Source organism: Schistocerca americana, chromosome 3 (genome assembly GCF_021461395.2).
Source record: "Schistocerca americana isolate TAMUIC-IGC-003095 chromosome 3, iqSchAmer2.1, whole genome shotgun sequence".
NCBI lineage: Eukaryota > Metazoa > Arthropoda > Insecta > Orthoptera > Acrididae > Schistocerca > Schistocerca americana.
The window spans coordinates 631284911-631311481 of record NC_060121.1 but is presented as its reverse complement, the minus strand read 5'-3'; the positions used below and the strand labels follow the sequence as shown (position 1 = coordinate 631311481).

General features: G+C 40.2%; 1 protein-coding gene across 1 annotated transcript in view; it reads left to right on the top strand.

Annotated features, from left to right (window-relative positions):
* Positions 1–26571, top strand: part of LOC124605544 (ubiquitin carboxyl-terminal hydrolase 5) — a 164658-nt gene that overhangs the window by 77047 nt on the left and 61040 nt on the right. The window contains exons 7-9 of the mRNA XM_047137302.1: positions 1866–2059; positions 8645–8716; positions 11842–12037. Coding sequence (XP_046993258.1) covers positions 1866–2059; positions 8645–8716; positions 11842–12037 — 462 coding nt within the window. The remainder of the gene's footprint in view (positions 1–1865; positions 2060–8644; positions 8717–11841; positions 12038–26571) is intronic.

The following is a 26571-nucleotide window of genomic DNA, read 5'->3' as shown; positions in this document are numbered from 1 at the left end:
ACGAATAAGATACTCCCTTTTCATATTATCTTATTAAAAATACCATATTATTTGCTTTAAATTACTTATTAACTGGATAATTTGCATACAATATTGTCATATATAATAACCATGACCACTAAAATAAACTAGTCCATTATCTCTGCCTGTCATACAAGTTAAGAGAAGGAAAGTTGCTACTCACCATATAGCGAAGTTGCGATACGCACAGTAAAAAGATTCACACAATCATAGCTTTCGGCCATTAAGGCCTTTGTGAGCAGTAGACACACACATACACAAGCATACTTACGCAAGCGCAACTTGCACACACGTCTGCAGTCTTAGAGAGCTGAAACTACACTGCGAGCAGCAGCATCAGTGTATGATGGGAGTGGCGACTGGGTGAGGGTAAGGATGGGGCTGGGGTGGGGAGGGGAAGGGATAGTATGGTGGGAGTCGCGGACAGTGAAGTGTTGCAGTTTAGACGGAGGGTGGGACAGAAGGTGCGGAAGGGGAAGGGGGTAAGTAGCAGAAAGGAGAGAAATAAAAATAAAAGAAATTAAAAGACTGGGTGTGGCGGTGAAATGAGGCTGTGTAGTGCTGGAATGGGAACAGGGAGGGGGCTGGATGGGTGAGGACAGTGACTAACGAAGGTTGAGGCCAGGAGGGTTACGGGAACCTGCCAATTCAGAAAAGCTGGTGTTAGTGGGAATTGTGCGGGTGGGAACTTTCCCTGCAGTACATCCTACGTTTCCGTAACCCTCCTGGCCTCAACCTTCGTTAGTCACTGTCCTCACCCATCCAGCCCCTCTTCCCCCCCTCCCCCCCTCCCCCCCTTCCCCGCTCCCCCGTTGGCATTCCAGCTCTACACAGTCGTCATTTCACCGCCACATCCAGTCTTTTAATTTCTTTTATTTTTATTTCTCTCCTTTCCGTTACCCCCTCCCCCCTCCGCACCTTCTCTCCTGCCCTGCATCTAGACTGCAACACTTCACTGTCCACCACTCCCACTGTACTATCCCTCCCCCTCTCCGCCCCAGCCTCCTCCTTACCCCCACCCAGTCGCCACTCCCATCGTGCACTGGTGCTGCTGCTGACAGTGTAGTTTCAGCTCTCTGAGACTGCAGACGTGTGTGCAAGTTGCGCCTGTGTGAGTGTGCGTGTGTGTATGTGTGTCTACTGCTGACAAAGGCCTTAATGGCCGAAAGCTATGATTGTGTGAATCTTTTTACTGTGCCTATCACAACTCAGCATCTCTGCTATATGGTGTGTAGCAACTTTCCTTCTCATATATTGTTACATTCCATCCTGGATTTTCCATTGTGTGATTGTCATACAAGTTGACTTTCTAAACAAATATACTTTCTGAAATGATAAACAGATTTGTCATTGTCACCTTGAATTGTAATATACCTGTTGCTGCTACGACCTAATGTTCTTACTGTAATTGAAAATATTGTTTGATTTAAAGTTATAGGTTATGTGGCCCTTCTGACAGTCCTTGACTTCCGTCCAGTGAACAATCTGGGACAAACATTCTGAATGCAAAACACATTTTTGGACACATGGAAATGAATATACAAGAATGTATCGTAAATTCATCGTTATTAATTCACGTTGTTAGTTCATTTTTAAAGCTGTTTTTTTCTTCATTCCCCCAAGTATCTTTATCCCAGTGACTACACTTACTCCAAATACTGTCATTATTTAAACTATAAAAGAGTGAAAGTTATGCACAGTCCCCTGATACAACATTATTACATTAAGTAAACAGTGCTTATGTTTTGTATTCAATAATTTTGATTATTCCACTGTGGTCTGCATTCCACATAAATGTTCAGTTAAGTTATTGGCAGCTTTAATATTTTTTTCTTTTCTTTCAGACGGACAAGTCAATGGTTGAATTAGAATTGGATCTGAATCAAAGAGTAGGTGAATGGAATGCTTTGCAAGAAGCTGGCAGTAAACTGCAACCACTGTATGGCCCAGGATACACGGGACTTGTGAATCTTGGAAACTCTTGCTATCTAAACAGTGTGATGCAAGTTGTATTCTCGATTCCAGACTTTACTAAAAGGTATACGTGCCCTAATGTTAACATTACTTATTTCTTTCTTTTATTAAAGTACGTTAAAAAGTTTGAAGCTGGCTCAGTTTTTACATCTCTTTATTGGTTGCCTGAAATATGCAACTATCATAAGAATAAACATAACACTATGTATTTTTTTTGCATTTGCTGGAATTTTGTTGGATTTCGATTCACTTAGCAGAAACGAAGCTGTCTAGGGCACAGTCGATACAGTGCCGCACTGTCGCCTGATAAACAAAGTAAGAGCCTACAGAATATCAGACCAGCTGTGTGGCTGGATTGAAGAGTTTTTAGCAAACAGAACACAGCATGTTGTTCTCAATGGAGAGATGTCTACAGACAAAGTAACATCTGGCGTGCCACAGGAGAGTGTTATGGGACCACTGCTTTTCATAATATATATAAATGACCTAGTAGATAGTGTCGGTAGTTCCATGTGGCTTTTCGTGGGTGATGCTGTAGTATACAAAGAGGTTGCAGCATTAGAAAATTCCAGTGAAATACAGGAAGATTTGCAGTGGATAGGCACTTGGTGCAGGGAGTGGCAACTGACCCTTAACATAGACAAATGTAATGTATTGCGAATACATAGAAAGAAGGATCCTTTATTGTATGATTATATGATAGCGGAACAAACACTGGAAGCAGTTACTTCTGTAAAATATGTGGGAGTATGCGTACAGAACGATTTGAAGTGAAATGATCATATAAAATTCATATAAAATTAATTGTTGGTAAGGCGGGTGCCAGGTTGAGATTCATTGGGAGAGTCCTTAGAAAATGTAGTCCATCAACACTTGTTCGACCTATACTTGAGTATTGCTGATCAGTGTGGGATCCATACCAGGTTGGGTTGACAGAGAAGATAGAGAAGATCCAAAGAAGAGTGGTGCATTTCATCACATGGTTATTTGGTAGGCGTGATAGCGTTCCGGAGATGTTTAGCAAACTCAAGTGGCAGACTCTGCAAGAGAGGGCTCAGCATCGCGGTGTAGCTTGCTGTCCAGGTTTCGAGAGGGTGCGTTTCTGGATGAGGTATCGAATATATTGCTTCCCCCTACTTATACCTCCCGAGGAGATCACGAATGTAAAATTAGAGAGATTCAAGCCTGCACGGAGGCTTTCTGGCAGTCGTTCTTCCCGCAAACCATACGCGACTGGAACAGGAATGGGAGGTAATGACAGTGGCATGTAAAGTGCCCTCCGCCACAAACTATTGGGTGGCTTGTGGAGTATAAATGTAGATGTGAATGTAGATGTAGATGTCAAGTACAATAATAAGGATACGTTTTATGCTGTGCATTGCACGCACTTTGGCTTGGTGATAATATGAGACAACAGTGTTACTGCCACATTTAACTTCAAGATGTGGAGAGATGAGCAGAGAAATAAAACAGTTTTGAATGTCATTTAATTTTTAATAGTAATGATATACTATATGACAAGACTTTGGCAATATGTTTCCTAGAGGACTACATGAAAAAAATAAGATGCTCTTGTTCTTAGCTAACGATAATATGTGTGATGAAAATTCCTAACGTAAACACTGGGTAATTTTTCCACATGAGCTGTGTGCGATGGAAATGCATATTGCAAGGATTTCACCATATAGTTAAATTTTGAAGCCACGGAAGGTATTACTGTCATCTGGTAGTCTCTGAACTCTTTCCATATCGGTTTCTGAGAAATATATTTCAGTACAAGTACCGGAACTGTTATCTGCTGCATTGATAATGGGGTAATCAATATCAGACTGCCCAAAACCATCCAAGCACCGCATTTTCTCCTCTTCTTTTAAGACGGGTGTTTCTGCATCCCACCAGCATTTGACAATGATGTGTGACAAAGCTTTGTGCATTAATTTCAGTACATCTGGCAGCTTAAATGTCTAGTTACTTCTCATGACAAATCCTGTAACTTGCCTCCAGATCAGTTCTGTTGGGTTCAGATTGCAGTGGTATATTACAAGCTGTAAAAATGAAACATTTGTGCCCAGTGCCATTAAAATTATTGTTTTCCGTGTTTTTATTATGCTTATCACTCTTGGTGGTTTGAGACCCCATCTGTGATATAAAACAATGGACGTAGTCAAAGTAAAGAGAAATTTATTTCACATTTTTTCCCAGAAATTTATGTTGTAGTTTCTTAATTAAAACACCTTTGTTAATAATATTTTACATAGTATCGATAATTAAGAATTTATATTTGCAATGAAACTGTAATATTGCATGTGATGTGTAGTTAGAAACAAGTAGTAGTGCAGTTTTTATTTAAAAAAATTATGGTTCGATATGTTAATCAGCATATATTTGATGAATTTTATATTTAAATGGTATAGGTATCCAAACTGAACATTAAAAAAGTAAAGACCACACAGCGAGATTTGAACCAGCGATCTATAGTATACCTGATTAACATCCTCCAGTGCTACCGATTAAGCCACACGTCTCATTTACAAAAACACCTTACCTGTAGTAAATACAGTTTCTCGAATAACTTCATAGAAGACTTTTCTCTGTAATCCTGTGCAAAACATGAACAACAACTTGCTTCTCACCATTTCACTGTGGAGCAGGAAGCACTGTCAGCCATGTTCGCAGGACATTGAACAGTATGACAATCAGATCAGAACTAACATTTGCAGAAACTGTGACTGCACATGATATTTTAATTAAAACTATGTAGCTGAAGTATAATTAATAAAAAGATTGGCTGTTAATACAAAATAATATCTATTTCATTTACAGTAACATAGTGATAATGTATTTAATACATAAATACAACCTACTTCAAAGAGCGTAACACCACCAGTGTATATATGCTACGGATCAGTGTACATGTGCTACAGCTGCTGACCAATTATTGAATTTGTGTCTGTTTGCGTCAGGTTTATTCATATGATGAACAAAGTATAGCACTCTGGAATTTGGATTATCAATGTCACAGTTCAGTAGTGTTGCCATAGTTTTGGCTCCAGCTTTGCATTTAGTGACCGAGCTTAAGAGTAACTTTCCCTATACATTATTTTGCTTTCATTTTATTAGTTATTTAACCTTCTTAAAACAATTGGATTTTAGATTTAAATCTCCATGGCTGTTCATACCGTACTCATTGGTCATGGTCTGTAGTGTACTACAATCTTCATGCTTAGTTTTCTGTAATTAGTCTGTCATGTTAATGCACAGTCTTAATTGGTTTCAGTGTTTGTTCTCAGCTTTGTTCTATTTATTTTTTTACTTCATCCTTGTAATTCCTATGAGACATTTTGCAGCCCTTCTATCGATTTTGTCTTCATTTGTCCTAAGTTTAGGGTCTTATAATTATGTATTATAGATTTTGTTTTTGATGCTTTTGTAATTCTCCTTCATTGCTCATCACTTTCCCAAAACCAGTTTTTAACAGCTCCACTCGTTCAGTCTCAAATCACAGAACTTTACAGAGCACTTTGAATTTAACAGTTTTCCCTAGCAAACAAATCCACTTTCTTCTTGGAGAATTTCAAGACTAGTCACTGGACTTAGCACCCTGTAAACCTAAAGCATGGTATGTTCAAACAGTCCAGGATGAAATAACAACAACTTGGAAAGGATAGAGTGCTACTCACCACATAGAGGATGCGTTGAGTTGCAGACAAATACAATGAAGAGGACTGCTAAAATTTTAGAAGTCTTGTTGATTATGCCTGTCTGCAACTCAGCGTTGTGTTGTAGAGATATGAAAACATTTTCCTTGCTTAGAGCCATGTTGTGGAACAGCCTGATGACTTGCTAAGACATTTGAATGGTTTCCATGCTAACATTAAATTTATTTTGGAGGTAGAAAAGGTTCAACAGCTGGTTATGTGGAATGGTGAGAGCTTGGTCATGTCAAAAACAGACCTGCATAGACCAATACATACACAAATTTCCGAATCATCAGAACCAGAAAAGAGGAATTATTAATTTGCTCATGATGCACACAAGGCAAGTTTGTGATCTGTAGTATCTTTGTTTGGTTTTTTACAACATGCTCTGTTACAATATTTGTTTAATTCTTGTGTTCTGTAACGATGAGGGGGAGGAGGAGGGGGAAAGGGAGGGAGGGTGTGAGTGTGAGAGTGAAACTGAAACCCAGTGCCAGCAGTCTACTTGTTGCAAATAGTGCCAAGGGGACCACCAAGCTTAACATCCCCAGCCGACAGACGAATTACTGTCAACAGTGTCACATGCCCTCACTTCATGAGAAACTATGGAGAGATTTGGTATTTAAACTAGAACATGGCAACAAAGTCCTGCTGATTAGGAACTTCATACCACCACCTCTCCTCCCCCCTGCCACCAATATTGACAGTGAAAATTTTTTGACTGCCAGCATTTGAACAGCTTACCCTTGAGTTGAGCGCCACTGCACAAGCGTACATTAATGACCTCGCCCATGGAGGTGGGTCTGCAGTACCTTGAACATGATATGCAACACCGGAGTGTGTTTGGAGGAGCAGTAGGTATGCCACCAGTTGCACAAGACATGTCAGCGAAATCTAATGTCAGGGGGAGTGACATATCGGAAGGAAAAATGGTGGATATTACCTATCTGCAATGCATACCCGAGGTGGCAAACAAAGTTAGCCCTGTATAGTGCTAACATGGCATAAAAATCATTTACATACTGACCAAGAAGGTCAAAGAGGTCTCAGATTAGCAAGGAAGAAAATGGATCCCCTCAGAATGTTAGGAACATACCAAATGGGAATGACAGTACAATCCATCAATACCAGGGTCTACATCTACATGGATACTCTTCAAATCACATTTAAGTGCCTAGCAGAGGGTTCATCAAACCACCTTCACAATTCTCTATTATTCCAATCTCGTATAGCGCGGAAAGAATGAACACCTATATCTTTCCGTACAAGCTCTGATTTCCCTTATTTTATCATGGTGATCATTCCTCCCAATGTATGTCAGTGTCAACAAAATATTTTTGCATTTGGAGGGGAAAGTTGGTTATTGGAATTTCGTGAGAAGATTCCGTCACAACGAAAAACGCCTTTCTTTTAATGATGTCCAGCCCATATCCTGTATCATTTCTGTGACACTCTCTCCCATATTTCGTGGTAATACAAAACATGCTGACCTCCTTTGAACTTTATTGATATACTCTGTCAGTCCTATCTGGTAAGGATCCCACACCGTACAGGAGTATTCTAAAAGAGGTCAGACAAGCGTAGTGTAAACAGTCTCCTTAGCAAATCTGATACATTTTTTAAGTGTCCTGCCAATAAAACGCAGTCTTTGGTTAGCCTTCCCCACAACATTTTCTTTGTGTTCCTTCCAATTTAAGTTGTTCGTGATTGTAATACCTAGGTATTTAGTTGACACTGATGTATCATGTAACCAAAGTTTAATGAGTTCCTTTTACCGCTCATGTGGATGACCTCACACTTTTCCTTATTTAGGGTCAAATGCCACTTTTCGCATCATTCAGATATCTTTTCTAAATCGTTTTGCAGTTTTTTCTATCTTCTGATAACTTTATTAGTCAATAAACGACAGCATCATCTGCAAACAACCGACCGAACACAAACGATATTGCAGTTGAGACTGGTGGAGAAATGCTGTGTGAGACCGACCACAAATAAAATTCCCTAACAGGCATTGTCTCACTGGATTGGAGGTACCATACGAGTTCATTCAGGGAAGCCTTAGAAATTCACAAACATGACAATAATTTCGGCAAGAGAAAAACAGGCCTCAAGGTAAAAGGATCCTGTATCTCCATGCTGCAGTGAACGACTATTGCAGGTAACAAGGGCAGAAACACAGTGGTAACGATCAGGGAAAAGCTCTGCCATCGGGATGAAAGGCCACGGGCTCATCTCCAGTCTGCCATATGCAATGTATGGTGAACTTTTGGCAACGTCAACCATCCATGCTGGTGTAAAATGAGAAGAATCATTAAACTGACATTGGCCAAAGATCCTGAGACAGAAGTCCACAGGCAATATACCAACAAGTGGTCACAAAAACCTCAACAATTTTTTAATTCCATTAAAATTGTTTAAGTTGCTCTTGAACAGTACATATTGCAAGGCTGCAATTGGCTCTCATTCTCCACTAACTTTAAAAAGTGTCCGAAAAACTGTTATGTCCTCTTCACTCTAAAGTAAAGGGACTTTTTATAATTGGCCTATAAGCAATCAGTCTTCATCTGGCCAAAATTTTGCAAAGTTAGATCATACCTACTTTGAAATACATACTGTTATAAAGCCTGTCATTGAACGACTTTGCATTTTTTTGCTACCTATGTATTATTTTATAGACCTTTGTTTGACACAGTATACTGAAATCTTTCACTTTGTCAGCTGCCCTATCGGTTGTAAATAAAGTGTCCACTTAACCATGTAGCCGGTAACTTCTTAAGTGTGTACCCATTCGTATTTAAATATAATTCCTTGCAAACTCAAGACATTGTTCCACATTTACTTCACATTGTTGTTGGTTTTTGTGTGTGTGTGTGTGTGTGTGTGTGTGTGTGTGTGTGTGTGTGTGTATGTGAATGTGTATGTATATTTACAATCATAATTTTTATTTCTAGGTTTTTTGATGAAGCTCCTAAAATATTTGAAAATGCTTCAGCTGATCCTGCTTCAGATTTTGTTGTGCAGATGTAAGTAATTTGTAGATATGTTTAAGTTGTATTTTAGCTCATTTACACCATGAAATATCACATAGGCATTTGCTTAGAATACTGTGTACGTTTTATTGACTTAATCTGCTGTCATACAAGTACATTTATCACAATAGTTTACATTTAGTTGTGCATAGTCAATAAATAGTTTTTTAATGACATGTGATACTGAAGCATGTGAGATAGCACACATTTTTGTAATTTAGTATTGGCAGGAGCAGATTTGTTGTTACTGTTACATAATGATTCTTAAAACATACAGTCACCATAATCATGTTATTAACAAGACACTCCCTATTAAAGTGAAAATATAAAAAAAAAGTCAGTTTTTGGTGTATCAGGAGTGCTTTTGTCTGAACACTTCATAAACGTTCAACTGCTGAGATCATTGAAATCATTTATTCACGTAATTTACTGGTTTCAACAATTCTCTATTGCCATCTTCAGATCTGTAAAAGATGGGACTGAAAATGCTAGACACAGCAACTAACATAACAGCACACACAATTACATTCCAGATTTACTATACATAGAATAACAACATATCTATGTTTACGTTATTACGCAATCTACTCATTCAGTACAGTAAGTTGTGCTGTGTAATGTGTGTCCATGTTAGTATCATGAGCTACACTAGAAGTCGGCATGAGAAATGTACATACATGTTATTGCTCCAATTACAAGTGCTCACATTCAGCACCACGTTTCAACTGACAGATCCCAGCAAACCCTTTACCAAATAGTCTGTGAAGGAAAATTTGATAGAAAGTTATAAAGAATTTTTATACAATGTTTTAAAAAAATTTCTAAAATGGTATAAAAATGTTTTTGTATAAGTTATGTTTTATGAAAGTTCATATGAGTTTAAAGCTGAAGAATACTGATGTGGCTTGTATCTTATGATGATAATTTAGGCATGCGTAATTACACTGAAGAGCCAAAGAAACTGGTACATCACCGAGCACACAGAAGTGCCGCAACACTACATACCAAGGACTCAACTAATGTCTGAAGTAGTGCTGGAGGGAATTGACACAGCGAATCCTCCAGGGTTGTCCATAAATCCGTAAGAGTACAGTGGGGTGGAGATCTCTTCTGAACAGCACATTGCAAGGCATCCCAGATATGATCAATAGTGTTTGTGTCTGGGGAGTTTGGTGGCCAGCGGAAGTGCTTAAATTCAGAAGAGTGTTCCTAGAGCCACTCTGTAGTATTTATGGACGTGTGGGGTGTCACATTGTCCTGCAGGAATTGTCCAAGTCCATTGGAATGCACAATGGACATGAATGGATGCAGATGATCAGACAGGATGTTTATGTACATGTCATCTGTCAAGAGTCATGTCTTGATGTATCAGGGGTCCCACATCACTACCAATTGCACACGCCCCACACCATTACAGAGCCTCCACCATCTTGAACAGTCCCGTGCTAACATGCAGGATCCATGGCTTGATGAGGTTGTCTCCATACCCGGACATGTCCATCCACTCAATACAATTTGAAACGAGACTCCTCTGATCAGGCATTGTGTTTCTAATCCTCAACAGACCAATGTCGGTGTTGCTGGGCCCACACGAGGTGTAAAGTTTTGTTTTGTGCAGCCATCAAGGGTACAAGAGTGGGCTTCTGGCTTCAAAAGCCCATATCGATGATGTTTCATTGAACAGTTCATACGCTGACACTTGTTGATGGCCCAGAATTGAAATCTGCATCAATTTGTGGAAGGGTTGCACTTCTGTCACATTGCACAGTTCTCTTCAGTCGTCATTGGTCCCATTCTTGCAGGGGTTTTTTTCCGGCTGCAGCGATGTCAGAGATTTGATGTTTTACTGGATTCTTGATAATCATGGTACACTCGCAAAATAGTCAAACAGGAAAATTCCCACTTCATCGCTACCCGGAGATGATGTGTCCCATCACTCATGCGCCGACTATAACACCAAGTTCAAACTCACTTAAATTATGATAGCCTGCCATTGTAGCAGCAGTAACTGATCTAACAATTGTGCCAGACACTTGCTGTCTTATATAGGCGTTTCCGACCACAGTGTCATATTCTACCTGTTTACACAACTCTGTATTTGAATACCCATGCCTATACCAGTTTCTTAGGTGCTCCAGCGTATGTGGAATAGTAGATCCATGCCTTAATCAAATGCGAGATTCATACTACCGCTATGCCACCTGATGTACTTATGTATCTCGAAGAATGTTTATGCTGGGATCTGTCATTTGTAAAGTCGTGACAAATGTGAGCCCTGACACATTAATGTGTGTGTACACAGCTGTTATTTTAAAATGGACATGCCGACTTCTAGTGTAGCTCACGGTACTAACACGTACGTACATTGTACAGCAGCACTTGTTGTATTGAAGGAGAAAATAGTGTGATGATGTTCCATGTATCTGTAATGATGTAAACATAGGCATGTTTTTATTCCATTTATTGCAAATCTTGGATATAATTATGTGAGCTGTTACGTTAGTTGCTGTGTTCTAACATTTTCGGGCACATCTTTCGCAGATCCGAAGTTCGTAACAGAGAAGTGCTGAAACAGGTAATTTATATGAGTAAATGATTTTAGCGATCTTGGCAGATGAAAATTTGTTTAGTGTTCACAGTACTACAGAGCACACCCACACTGACAGTCACAAGTGTATGTTCTATTGTCTAGCTTGGATTGGTAGGTAGCTGGAGGATATCACCATAAAGTAACAGTGATGTTCAAAACTCTATGCAAGAACCAATTACAGTGATGAACCTCAGACTGCCATACCTTCAAGTGAGGTAGCCTAAGCCTGTACAAAATATGTCAGTTCCCAGTGGCCTTTAAAATAATGTTTCTTATCCTAACTACTAAACTTTCTGGAGGAACGGTGATAAGCACCCTTAATATACATAAGTGCTGTTGGAGGTCTATTGATGTTGTTTTGTTTTGATGCTGAGACTGATGTCCTGTTTAGAACACATACAACAGTATTTCATAAATGTGACCCTGTAGGAGCTAAATAGGTTAAAGAGTGACTGTGCTGTCTAGTGTCATTGTTTTGTGGACATCAATGTGCCATTAATGAATGTAATGTACTCTCTCAAATTTTCAGGGCAAAACTTGGTGTTGGACTTCTCTCAGGAAAGTATTCACAACCCCCAAAAGACAGTGATGCAGGGGATGAATCTCAGCCAGGAATTTCTCCACACATGTTTAAGAACCTTATTAGTAAAGGGCATCCAGAATTCTCCACAAAACATCAACAAGATGCTCAAGAATTTTTTATGCACCTTGTGAATACTCTTGAGGTAATTAACATTTTAAAATTACCTTGATCAGAAGTTAAGCTCAGTCACACTCTCCCCCACTTGCTCTCTAGTTCTCTTAAAATGCGCTCTCTGGTTTTCCTTAAAATGGTGCTACTACTGAGATTTACTCTTTAGTTTGAAATTCTCCATTTCATTGTTCGTGGCCAGACTGAATCATAAGTCATGAGAATAGTAGTATACTGACAGTGGAGAGCGGAATGTATTATCTAGAACATAAATGTCAGTAACTTAAGTGAGCAGGAAGGGAGGGGGCGGGGGAGGGGTTCCACTGTTAGTGGTGTTGGGTGGGTATACATTAATAAAAAGAAAGTACATGTGCAGGGGAAGATGGAATGTGGAAACAGATGTCAGTAGAACAGAGAAATTTTCAACTCATAAGAAAACTAGGTACAATAAAACCTCTTTTTCCTTAAATGGATTTTTTTTCTTAAATAACGGGTTATCTCACTGTGTAGATCGCATAAGCGATCATTTTTTGAAGTATTGTTTTATTCAACTAATGACACAGAATGAGTATCACAAGGGAACCTAAAAAAACTCCTTAAATATTGTAGAAAGTCTTGAAACGCCCCATGTACTTAAATATCTGTAATGGCTTTAAATTCTTTACAGAAATTGGCTTCAGCTGCTAATTATGCTGCACCAAAGCCAGAAGCTTCAAAACCATTCTGTGATTTATATTGAGCTATCATCTGTAAAATGCTCATCTTCATTACTTTCTTTCTTTTTGGTAATGAAATCCAGCTTTGTTGAAAACCACTTTAGTGTTTACCTTTCATAGAATGAATTTAGTCCATAGTTGTAGGTGACTCCTGTATTTAGCAGGAAAAGCACAGTGTTAACATTCCGCATAAATGAGGATGCTTTAGATGTGGAGATCATCTCTTGGTAATAAAAAAAAGTCCTTTTGCCTTTGCTCCAGTTGTGTTCTCTAAACTACTGAGTAAATCTCCAAAAAATTCTGCAGTCATCCAAACATTGCTGTTAAAGGTCAGTTTTACAGTAGCTTTTACATGTTCAAAAGATACCTTAGTTTACACTTTCCAGCTGTTAATGGTGGAAAGTTTTCATTTACAACAATATTATCACACTTCAGTGCCATCAGTTTTTCTTTGCTCATTTTATCTTTGTTACATATTTTGTCTTTCACAAAAAGATTTCTGAGGGAACTTGGCTCCACAGTCCTACTACCGTATTTACTCGAATCTAAACCGCACTTTTTTTCCAGTTTTTGTAATCCAAAAAACCGCCTGTGGCTTAGAATCGAGTGCAGAGTACGCGGAAGTTCTGCAAAATGTTGGTAGGTGCCGCCACAACTAACTTCTGCCGTCGAGTATATAGCGCTACACAAGCATGCTTTGCAGGCACAAAGATAAATACTGGCACCAAAACCTCTGCATCAGTAAATAAATTAAAAAAAGGGGGGGGGGGGGGGTGGAAGATGAGCTTTTTTCTCCGCCCCGAGTTTCGACCACTGCATTTCCTACATTATCCAACGAAGTAAATACAAATTCCGTATTGTAAATCTTCGAATGTAGCAGCATTTCAATGAACAACGAAAATCCTACTGACAAGACTGTTCGGGATGTTAGTCAATATGGCCAACTCTACGTTCGGAATTTTTTCCTACCTGTGAGAAGAGATGGTTGCTAGTAGGAACTTTTATGAATTGTGAATCACATGCAGTATTCTCTTCACCATAAGAATAATGCGAATATAAACATTTTGCCATGTATTCTTTCGTGTTTGCTGCTATCTCATTTAAATCCTGTCTCCCTAATAAACTACAAAACTAGAGTGAGACAACAGCAAACGCGGAAGGATATTTATATCCTTATTTCATGTTTATATTCGTATTATTCTTATGCCTAATAGTGATACAGTCAGAAATGAAGCACGACAATTGACTAGATTTTTAAATCTAAGATGACTCTAATTTCTGTGCAGAATGTAATGTACTAAAGAGGCGTCTGCAAAGATTTTCAAACGGAGAAAAATTTTCGCTATACTCTCGTTCAGAACATCTTTTATCATCTGCAGTCTATTATTTGGTTCTTGTTGATCATTATCAAAGAAAGCAGCAGTGTAAGTAACAACAAATAGCAGTCTCTTGCCATTGTTTCGCTAATGAGACGATTCCTCTCTCTCTCTCTCTCTCTTTTTTTAATAGTAAGCGGCGGTAGCGCGCACAAAAGCAAGCCATGCCGCGAGCGGCGACAGGCCGTAAACACCCATTATCAGAATGCGGAAACAATGCATGACGCAGTACAGTAATGCGTTTTCAGCTTAGAGTGATGTAAACACCTATAACAAAGAGAACGGCACTTATCAGATCAAAGAAAAATAAGTTATCAATTCAAACCAGACGAAGCACGTGGAAAAGGAAGGGTACCCGTATAAATACGGACGGAGCGCCTGACTTAGCAATGGCTACCTGGTAAAGCTTAACTGCTTGTTTCGATTTGGAGGTGCGGCCTAAAACTTTTCTCTCCCCTTGAGTTTCGAGTCTCAAATTTCAGGTGCGGCTTAGATTCGGAAATTTTTTTTTCCTTGATTTCGAGTCTCATTTTTCAGGTGCGGCTTAGATTCAAGTGCGGCTTCGATTCGAGTAAATACGGTATCTAGTTAATCTTAGAGCCAATAAAACATTTGATATGATCGGTCTTCAATCCTATTCTACAGCATGATTTCTTGCACCTTTTCTCATGATACATTTCGGTGTGAAGGAATGTTTTCACTACTTATTTATAGACCTATTTTGAAGATGGGAACTTCTGAATGATAACCTAAGAATACTTTTTGTTTCTAATACAGCACCTCCTTTAGCTTCAGTATTTGGAACTGTGTTACGCTACACTGCAAGAGCAAGGTGTCACCAAACCGTATTTTTTGCAATGATAAGTTAAATATTAACTTTCCAGCTCTACAAATAATAAATTATTTTATTAAACAGCATCATTTGTTCTTTTACTGACACGCAGATAATAAAGGTGTACATTTCAATATTTTGATGAACATCATAATGTGATGACTACCATTTTATAATGGGAACAATAACGAGAATGTGTTGTCATCCCATGCTTAGATTTCAAGGCAACACCTGTGGCATCAGATGACATGATCTATTTCACACAGCACAGCCAGATTTGAACAGCAACTTCCATGTAAATTGTTGGATTCTGATAATTTAAAATATTATTATTGATCTCACTTGGATGTTTTTGTCACGTTGTATCTATGTTCTACAAATGTGTGCCTTTTATTTCCCAACTGAAGGGCAGGGATGTTCTAAAGTAAACAAAAATTACTAATGATTATCAACTTGTTTCATTTGGTCTGATGACTTAACCCGCCACAACAAAACAAATACCAAGCGAGCTTTAAGCAAAAGTCGGATTTGTGAAAACTAGTTTTGAAAACTTTACCAAGCCGGTTGGCGCAGTGGTTAGCACACTGAACTCGTATTTGGGAGGACGAGAGTTCAATCCTGCGTCCGGCCATCCTGATTTGGGTTTTCTGTGATTTCCCTAAGTCACTCCAGGCAAATACCGGGATGGTTCCCTCTAAAACTTTTTTATGGCAGTTGCACCTGGCAGTTAGAAAATTCATTAAATGCCTGAAGTTTTTAAATTGTGATATTATTAATATTGGATCTTACTGTAATATAAAGGAAAATATCACACCATTTTAAATTGTACTCACCAGTGAAAAAAATAATATATCAGGAAAGCAAATTTGAAACACAGCAAACAGATAAAGACAAGGTCCATAACTAGACCTTAATGCATTAGAAAATCTAGCTGTTAAACTACCAAATGGAAGTTAATCAAATTTCGGAACTCAACACTGAAAAATTAGTTTGAAACAAATCATCCAAACCTCTGTGAGCCATTATGCTATCCAGTTTCCAGAATTAATTTTTAACCACTTAAAGAAAATTTACACTAATCTTTTCTCTGCTCCATAGCCCATAAATATGTTAAACCCCAATTTAAAAAAAATTGATTAGAATAAAATTAGTTAGCCCTACTTCCAACTGTAATAAACCATTCACTCCTTATAAAACAGCAGTAAGCAAACTACTCCTATTAATAAGTTGGAATATTTATGTTTGTTCCACTTTCTATCTAATGATGTACTCCACAGTTTTTACTTAACCCAGTGCTCATTGTCTCAAAGAATTTCCACTTTGTGTTATTAGTCCTGAATTTGTCATTATCCAACTTCTCCTTATTATTTTGAATTACAGCAAACTATTGATGGTATAGGCAACCAATGGATAATGTTATACCTAACCAAAAGATTACAGGAAGTTGTACTTTACTAATTCCTGGGGACATAATTCTGATTAAAGAGAAATCACATATGTGGTTCCCCAAGGCTCAATCGTAGGTCCACTATTGTTTCTCATATATGTAAATGATCTTCCGTCTAATACACAACAAGCAAAATTAGTTCATTTTGCAGTTGACACTAATATTTTAATCAGTCCAAGCATACATACAGAAACAGAAGAAATGATAAAGTTCTTAAAACCATCACAGAATGGTTTTCTGCAGATAGTCTCTCCTTCAATTTTAGAAAGTCACAACATATTCAGTCTTGCACATCTAGAAGTACTAAATCAGTGAAGTGTAGCACAGGGTGAGGAAATAATAAGTAAGGTGGAAACTTCAAATTTCATAAATATCCACATTGATGAGAATTTAAATTGGAAAAAGCTTGTTTTGGAACTCCTAAAACAAATTATTTCAGCCGCAGTCTAATAAATACAGTCATAACACACTCCGGTGTGAAAGTTGTTACCTTTTCACAGCTGGAGTGACAGCACTCCAACTGGTGAGAAAGCAGGCAGTCACATGCAGCATAAGGATAATGTTCATTTTTTAATTATTTTCTACTTTATTAACAAAATAGTTGTTATAATTGCACATTCCATGCATTAGTAAATTACCAAGACACAGGAATTATTGTGAAATACATGCAAAACCAACCGAATCTCACTGATTCAATGATATAAGCTACAACTTATTCATGAAGAAATACTTTCAGATATGTGTGTATTTGCAGCTTACTCCACTGAAAGCAAGAGAATATAAACATGTATTTCATGCATGCGAAGCCTATGTTTCTGTTGTCTGTTGTTATCATCATAGGCACTTCTGTTGACTTGACATTTTTTATGGAGTTGAGTGATTCCCCCATTCTTAAATTTTACACAGCTTTCTAATACACAGATAATCTTGTAAATGTAAGTAATTTTGTTTCAAAAGTGAATGTGTCCAAGATTCTTGCCATAAGAGGCTCAAATTTAGCAACACTTGTGAAATTTTTTTTTTCCCCCTGTGTTGGGAAACAGTTTTATTGCTTTTGCCGATTTATCATCACATCTGTGTTGTTTTCTCTGAAGCTACAGCTGTGGTGGCTTATTTTGTACATTAATTAATGTATGTATTACATTCGATATAAGTTTCCTGTGTTCCAAATTCACTAATTTGGCTGAAAGTGTAGCAGAAGGAATTCCACTTTGTTGGGTAAATATATAACTTCTTTCTGCAGAAAGTCAGGTTGTCTGATGTTTACTAGCAATTTTTTGTCATTAAAGGAAAATGACGTTATTCAGTAAATATCCGAACATTACAAGTGAATCATAAACAAACAGTCCTGTAATGTACCATTTTGTACCTTGTAGGGTCCTTAGGAAACTAAAGAATTACAAATGTAGTGTCATTTTGTAGTTCTTGTCAATCTTTATGGCACTGCATAGACTCCTTACTTTAAAAACTATGTTACAAGTCAGAATAAATTTTAGTATTCACTCTCATCTAATATCATATTCAGAAGTGGTATTTTGCCGATTTCCTTAAGAGTTTGAGCCTGATGTGCATCTGCACCGAAGAGATCATTGGCTGTCTTCATGTTAATTGTATAAATGTGGTGTCTGTTTGCCACACTGCAAGTAATGAGGATAATGGCCAAGGGCCCCTACATTCATAAGTGTGTGGGTAAGTTGAGAATTTGTGTGTGACAGGAGGCATGTTAGGGTAGTGCATGCAGTTGCAATGACCACTGTGTCCAGTTGGCTTAGTGGTGAGAGCAGTTGCCTATTAAGGAGGAGACCTGGGTTCAGATCCCAGTCCAGCACAAATTTCCATCTTTCCTCATTGGTTTACATCAGTGTGCACTTGCATACAATGTCTATAATTCATTTGTGTCTTCACTGAAGTTTTGTGTACCTCATGGGACTAGCAGTCCTGGAAAAAAGTGTGTAGCGAGTCATGCTTGAGTAACTCAGTTGGTAGGCTCCAAATTTTACATTGTTTCAATTAAATCTTTACTATCAGTCCCAGAGAAATGGGGAATGATTCACCCTCTGAGTATTTGTATACTGAAAAACATGTATGTCAATACTGCTCTTGTATTCATCAAGATAGTGAGGAATTCCGAATTAAAAAAAGTCAGGTAAAGAATTTCTGTACCCCCAAAGATAGTCTTCCAGCAAATTTCCATAGCCTCAAACTGGGAATGTGTGTTACAGAACATACTCAACCATCTTCATTTTGATGATGATATTATGCTACTTGCACATAGTGCAGGTAAACTTCCAGCACCGAATGGAAGAACATAATCTCTTTGATATTTTCACAAACATCATGTCACTGTTCCAATCTGTTACTTTATTCATCAACACCTGAGTGTGTTAAAATATAAACCGTCAATAGCCATATCTGAAAATGTGCAAAATTAACAGTTTTTAGAGACCATATGGCAGAAAAGTACAGTTGTTTCACACTGAAAAATGTGATAATTCGTTGTGTATTTCACAATTAATTTGTTGTGTATTTCACAATTATATATGTTCAGTGACTTGCACTGTAGGAGAAGTGAATTAAAATCAAACTCATTTAGCATGTAAGACCATGTGCCTATTCGCTTACATAAGAACGAACTGAAGTTTTGACTTTTGGCAGAGAAGAAATGGTCCGTTAATGCAGAAACCATTCAGACAATGATCATTTTGTTCTGGATTTGCTGACTTTATCCTCCATAATGTTTTGTAAGTGTCATTTATCTTCTCACCAAAAGTGAGGCACCTTCATCAATAGTGTTACATGTTTATTTTAAAATGAGTTTTTCTATTATGAGTGATTTAGGGGAGTAAAGAAAATGACTCACCAAATAGTGAAATCATTGAGTCATTGACAGCCTGGGTATGCAAAATAAATGCAGGAGGGATAGACTGATGCATAGGATAGGGATGCAACACATGAACACCAGAATTGGTGCATTTATGCAGTGCACGAGGACAAAGGTGTGGAAGAATGGATTGAGAGGTGGTGACAGAACAAAGGAAGGGAAGACTTTTGGGAAGAGGGTATGGGTGGGGTGCAGGAGGTTAGTGGAGATTGGGGCCAGGAGAAATGTAGGAACGAAGATACATTGCAAGGATAACCCACATGTACCAGTTCAGAAAAGCTGGTGCTGGGTACAATTCTGATGGAGGGGGTTGTGAAACAGCAATTGAAATTGAGCATTTTACACTCAGCAGTGTATTCTACTGCTGAGAGATCAACTCTGCTCTTGACCACAGATGGGTGGTGGCCATTCATTCTGATGGACAGTTGATTGGTGCTTACACCCACAAAATGATGTGCAGAAGTTACAGCAGAGCTAGTATATGATGTAGTTGCTTTCACAGGTGGCCACGTCTCTGATGGGTCTGGATAAGCCTATGACAGGATTAGAGTAGGATGTGCAGGGTAGGTGAATCGGTCAGGTCTTGCAACTGGGTCTTCTACAGGAATATCTTCCCTGTGGCAAGTGATTAGGAGTTGTATGTTATGTGAGTTTCAGAATACGATTTCAAAGAAATGAGGCAAGGATAATGGGTAGGATAGCCCTCATTTTCAGGCACAGTCAAATATAGTCGTAGCAGTTGGCAAAGGACATGGTTCAGATACTCCAATCCTGGATACTGGGTGATGGGAAGGGTGCTCTTTTGACACTGATTCGTGGGTATGGTGGGAATATGAGTGTGTGAGGATATGTTATGGAAAATCTGTATTCTGAATAGGCATGAGGGATAGTGCCTTTCTGTGAAGACCTTCGTGCTACCTACAGCGTATTGCACATGAGAATTCTAGTCTCTGCAGATACACAGTCCACGGTGGCTAGGCAGTGTTTTTTCTTTGAGAGACAAGAGCTGTACAAATGCTGGTACAGTTGATGGTTAGTGGCTTGGTGTGAATGGAGCCGTAAGAGATGAAGATCATTGTCCAGGAAAAAGTCACATTGGGATGAGCAGGACCAGACGAAGCAAATAAGAAAGAATGAGTTGTCAACCAGAGTTGTGGGGAAGACCTACAATGATTAAAGAAACATGTTATAAATGTGCTATGGAAGCAGATACAGCTTCACTGCAAATTTAAACGTAGTCAAAGCATCATGGACAAACAATAACTAATTGAAAAAGAAGTTAGCATTAGAAGGGCTCTGTGTGAAACATTTAATGAATTCAGAAGTAAAATTCTGTCTATTGACTGACAGAAAATTGTAAGAAGTTTCTGTCTTACATTCAATCGGTAAATGGATTGAAACTATCTGTTCACCCACACTGGGACCATAATAGCATTGAAACAGGGAATGACAAAAACGGCAAAATACTGTACTAGGAGTGTGTCTTTCACTTCCAAAACTGTTTCACAGAGGAAAATTGCAGTGCAATTCCTCCTTTAAATCGTCTCTCAAACGACAAAATAAATGACCAAAGGGTAGAAAAGCAAATGAAATCTCTCAATAGAGGAAAAGCTCCTAGACCTGACAGAAACCAGTTAGATTCTATACAGAGTATGCGAACGAACTTGTACCTCTTCTAACAGCAGTGTATCATCAGTCTCTGGAAGCTTGAAGAGTTCCAGACAATAGTAAAAAAGCATAGGTTATTCACGTTTTCAAGAAGGATTGTTGAACCGATGCATAAAACTATGTGCCTGTACCTGTTATGCAGGTCTGTTGTAAAAGTTTGACATGTTCTGTGCTCGTGTGTTATGACTTTTCTGGAGATCAAAAATCTCATCTGTAGGAATCGACAGCCATTCAATACAGTCCCACACTGCTGCCTAATGAACAAAATATGAGTGTACAGAATATCAGACGAACTGTGTGGTTGGATTGAAGAGTTTCTAATGAACGGGACACAATGTGCGAAATGCAGTAACATGTGCAGAGGATTAACCTCGGTGCAGGGAGTGGCAATTGACCCTCAACATAAACGAATGTAACATATTGTGAATACATAAAGACTCTTTATCAAGGATTACATGATTTCAGAACAATTATTGGAAGTAATTATTTCCACAAAATATCAAGGAGTATGAGTCTGGAGCAGTTTGAAGTGGACAGACCACATAAAGTTAAACGTGGGTAAGGTGGATGCCAGAGTGTGACTCATTGGAAGAATCCTCAGGGAGTGTAGCTCATCAACAAGGGAAATTGACCGATTCCTGAATATTGCTCATCAGTCTTGGATCCGTATCAGATAGGATTGATAAGAGGAAATAGAGAAGATCCAAAGAAGTCCAGCATGTTTTGTTAGAGGTCCATTTAGTAAGCAAAAAAAGTCATGGAGAAACACAGCGAGCTACAGTGGTGGAAACTGCAAGTTGGGCATTCTGCATCGCAGTGTTTTTTACTGTTAAAGTTTCGAGAGCATACATTCCTGGAAAAGTCAGTCAATAAACTGATTCCCCCTAAATATATCTTGCAAAAACACCATGTAGATAAAATTAGAGATTGGAACACACAGAGGCTTACCAGGAATTGTTTTTCCCACAAACCTTATGCGACTGGAAGAGGGAAAGGGGGAAGTGACACCGGTACACAAAGTACCCTTCACCACACACCCTAAGGTGGCGTACAGAGTACAGTTCAGATGCAGATGTAGAGGCTGTGGAGGAATGTAGATAAATGTGGCCCTGTGTATCATAAAGATATCTGCAAGGCAAAGTGTTTATGTGTGATGATGTAATTGATTAGATGTATAAGGAAAGAAGTAGTGGGTTTGGAGTTGGAAAAAACATGGGGAGAGGTAGTATACAGTAGTCTCCAGGCTGTGAGTGCGGGGGTTGTTGGTGCAAAGGGAAGTGGCATCAACAGTGATGAGTGGGGGATCCAGGTAGTCAGGTGTCATCCCTTCCTCTTCAACGACCACTCCCATACAGTCTCACCAACTGTGGATAGTGATGAAAATTCTCTTGCCCAATATGCCAAATGTCTCTCAAAGACTTTCAGACAGACAACATCCACCAAACCTAGTCCTCAAACAGAGTCCCTGTGCCATATCCTTACACACCACTCATCCTCCAACCACCTAAAACCTCGCCAACCACAAGCTGCAAAGGAGCACCCTCCTTATCACCTGATATCATTGCGGACTGGACCAATTGAACCATGTCCTGCACCAGGACTTTGGTTGTCATTGTGCCCGGAAATGAGGGACATCCTAAGCTCCCCCCCCCCCCCCCGCTCCCCCCCCCCCCACTCCCCCCCCGCTCCCCCCCCCCACTCCCCCCCCCCCCCCCCCAAGTGGTATTCTACTATGCATCCAACCTACACATGCTGGTCTATCCTTATGCCACTACTACCTCTACACCTTGCCACAGGTGTCATATCCATGTGGAAAACACCTGTGCAAGACCAGCCTGGTTCCTCCATTCAGCACATGCTATTCCAGTCCTGTCACAGGCTTACCTATCCCATCAGAGGCAGGGCCACCTGTGAAAGCAACCATGCCACCTACCAACTCTGTTGACATTTCTGCACAGCATTTAATCTGTGCATGGCCACCAATCAGCTGTACACCAGTATGAATGGCTACCACCTAACTGACCAAGAACAGAGTTGAGCAATAAGTGGCAGAACATGATACTTCGCACAACATGTTCAATTTCAGTGGCTGCTTCACAACCAATGCTATTTGGATCCTTCTTCCCGACAGAGGCAGAAATCCAAATGTACCCCTCTGATCAGGGCGTCATTGCAGTCCATAGGGTGATGAAAAAGGTAGGTGCATCCCTAGTGCCCACATGCACTCTTTTTCTGTCGTTTGACAAAGTAGTGCTTCCGTCCGAGATCAAACCAGGCTATGAAGTTATCACAGACTGACTGTACACTCCATACTCAAATGTCATATCGACACCCGGCCAAGTGTGTAACCTGTGGTAGGGGTACTCACAAGGGTGATTGCCTCCTCCTCACTGCATCAAGTGCAATGGTGACCATACAGCCTCCTTCCAAGATTGTCCCATGCATCTTGATGAGCGAGCTATACAGCAGATCTGGGTGAAGGAAAAGGTACCTTACCCTGTTGCTCGCAAGTTGTTGGCTAATCAGAAACACTGCGTTTTACCATCTGGCATTTAACAGTACTGTTCTTGCTACATCTTGTTCCACGAAGAACATGGCCACACAGACATGTGATCTCAAATTCAGCACTGTTATTGTTAGGTCATCCTGTGTCACGTTAATATCCCCGTCTCCTCCTCCTCCTCCTCCAGCTGTGCAACAAGTCACCAAACTTTCACCTCACATGCTACACCACCGGCTGGCCTGAAATTACAGAAGGAATAATCCTGTGATGACTTTTTATGTCCCTCCAGCCAACAAACATTTGAATTGTTATCTGCTATCCTCGTCAACAGTGTCGCCAGGTGATATCCTCACCCGGCTGACCTCCATGTTGCCAGTGCGCACTGCCAACCATTGTTCTTCCTCGGACTCCGCAGACTGACGGAGCGAGAATGCTGATGCCTCTGTAGATCTTGTGGAGCAGGATCCTCCACCAGAAAAAGTTAGTCTCTGAAGACTGGCACTCGGCAGCTGCTTAGGTGACACACTTCATTTCTTTCCTCCTCCCTTTTCCTTGTCATGACTCCACACTTCATTTCTTTCCTCCTCCCTTTTCCTTGTCATGACTCCAGTGGAACATTTTCTGCCAGAAATCCAATAAATAGGAATTACAGTTGCTCTTGGAGTCACAGTGTCCACTTGTTCTCTGCCTCCAGGAAATAAAATTGTGTCCTCGTGATCACTTTGAGTTCTCACATTTCTTTATTTCCAGTCCACTTTGACTTTCCCTCTGAAGGTGGCATTCCATCTCATGCGGGAGTCACGGTGCTCATCAGGGATGACATTCGTAGTCAAAACATCTCCGTGACTACCCAGCTTCAAGCTGGTGTAGTCTATATTTTCTTTCCTCACGTCACCTTTTCTCTATTTACCATTTACAATCCTCTGTCGTTCGGTGTCATCAGGGCAGACTTCCTCCAGCTTATTGGGCAACTTCCTCACCCCTTCCTGCTGCTCAGTGACTTTAATGCACACCATCCCCTTTGGGGTTCTCAGAGACCTGTCTGAGAGAAGCCCTCTTGGCTGGCCTTCTCAATCAGCTTAACCTCATCTGCCTGAACACAGGAGCACCCACATCCTTTTCAGACTCTACGCACACCTATTCCTATTTGGACCCCTCCTTCTGCATTGCTCAGCTTACCTATCATCTCAAGTGGTCCATTCTCTCCGACACGTACTTAAGCAACCATTTCCCTTGTGCTATCCGTTTGCTGACTCTTACCCTGCCTATGTGCACACCTAAATGGCAGCTTTCTAAGACTAACTGAAAGGTGACCTTCAATGAACATTAGTTCCCTAGTTGTGAATTCCAGGTAGACTACCCTACCAATGTTATCTGTACCACTACAGAATGTTCCATTCCTTGCACTTCATCTTTACCTCACCATGCCCCAGTCTCCTGATGGACTGAGAAATGCCACAACACAATTTTTACCCATCAGCCTACGATTGCAAACTCTTTTTGTTACAAACAGTTGTGTGTGCAGACATTGTGTTCTTCGGGATAGCAAAAAGAACTAGTTCTTCTAATAGTTCCACTCCCTCTTCCGCCATGTGAGCTAACCTCTGGCATCTCTCTGAGGTCAAGGTCCATTCCCCAACTTCTGGCCTGACCATAGCGGATGATGTCATAGCGGATCCTACTGCTATCTCCAACACCTTGGGCTGCTATTTTGCTGAGATTTCAAGCTCTGCTCACTCTCACCGTGCCTCCCTCCATCAAAAACAAATTGAAGAGGCTCAGGTGATATCCTTCTCTTCTCAGAATCGTGATTGCTGCAATGCTGCTTTTGTTATTAGGGAGCTAGATCATGCTCTCACTCCATCCCATTCCTCCGCCCAAAGGTGAGACGATGTTCACATTCAGATGAAGCAGGACATTTCTCTTGCAGGCAAGCACTTTCTCCTTCATACATACAGTCGCATGTTGGGCAGAGGGCACCTTTCCCAGACACTGGCTTGGAGCCACTGTCACACCCATACCTAAGCTTGGTAAGGACAAACACCTTCCTTGTAGCTACCTCCGCATTTATCCCAACAGCTTTGTGTGCAAGGTAGTGCAATGTGTGACTCATGCCCGGCTGGCATGGTGGTTAGAGCCTCGCAATGTACTAACCACTTAACAATGTGGATTTAGAGTGCACTGTTCTGCAGTTGACCATCTCGTCACTTTGTCAACCCATGTAACAAATAGTTTTCTGTGGTAATACCAGACTGTGGCTAAGTTCTTCGATTTGGAAAAAGGCTAGAGGACTGGTATCCTCACCGAGCGAGGTGGCGCAGTGGTTAGCACACTTGACTCGCATTCGGGAGGACGACGGTTCAATCCCGCGTCCGGCCATCCTGATTTAGGTTTTCCGTGATTTCCCTAAATCGCTCCAGGCAAATGCTGGTATGGTTCTTCTGAAAGGGCACGGCCGACTTCCTTCCCTGTCCTTCCCTACTCCGATGAGACCGATGACCTCGCTGTTTGGTCTCTTCCCCCAAAAACCAACCAACTGGTATCCTCTGTACTCTCTACACGTGGGACTTCAGAGGCTGCATGCCCCATTTCCTTCAGGAATTTTTAAAAGACCAGGAGACCAAGTTTTCAAGGTATGCATGGGTTCTGCCATTTCGAACACCTTTATCCAGGAAAACGGCATGCCTCAGGGTTCAGTCCTGAGCGTTGTCCTCTTTGCTATCGCCATTAACATTATTATGGCCTGTCTCCCACCAGGCATCTCCAGCTCCATTTTTGTTGACAATTTTGCAGTCTATTGCATTTCTCCATGGGCTTGTTTTCTTGAGCAGTGTCTTCAGTATTGTCTCAGTCGTATTTACTTGTGGACCATCAACAATGGCTTTTGCTTTTCCATGGACAAAACCATTTGTATGAATTTTTGGTGGCGCAATTGGTTTCTTCCACCATCTTTTCATCTTGGGCCTGCTGCTCCTCCGTATATTGAAACTACGAAATTTCCAGGCCTCATACTTAATAGGAAACTTCCTTGGTCCTCCCACATGTCTTACCTGGCTGCCTGCTGTACCCAGTCCCTCAGTGTCCTGCATGTCCTCAGCGGTACATCCTGGGGAGAAGATGGGACCGCCCTCCTCCATTTGTACTG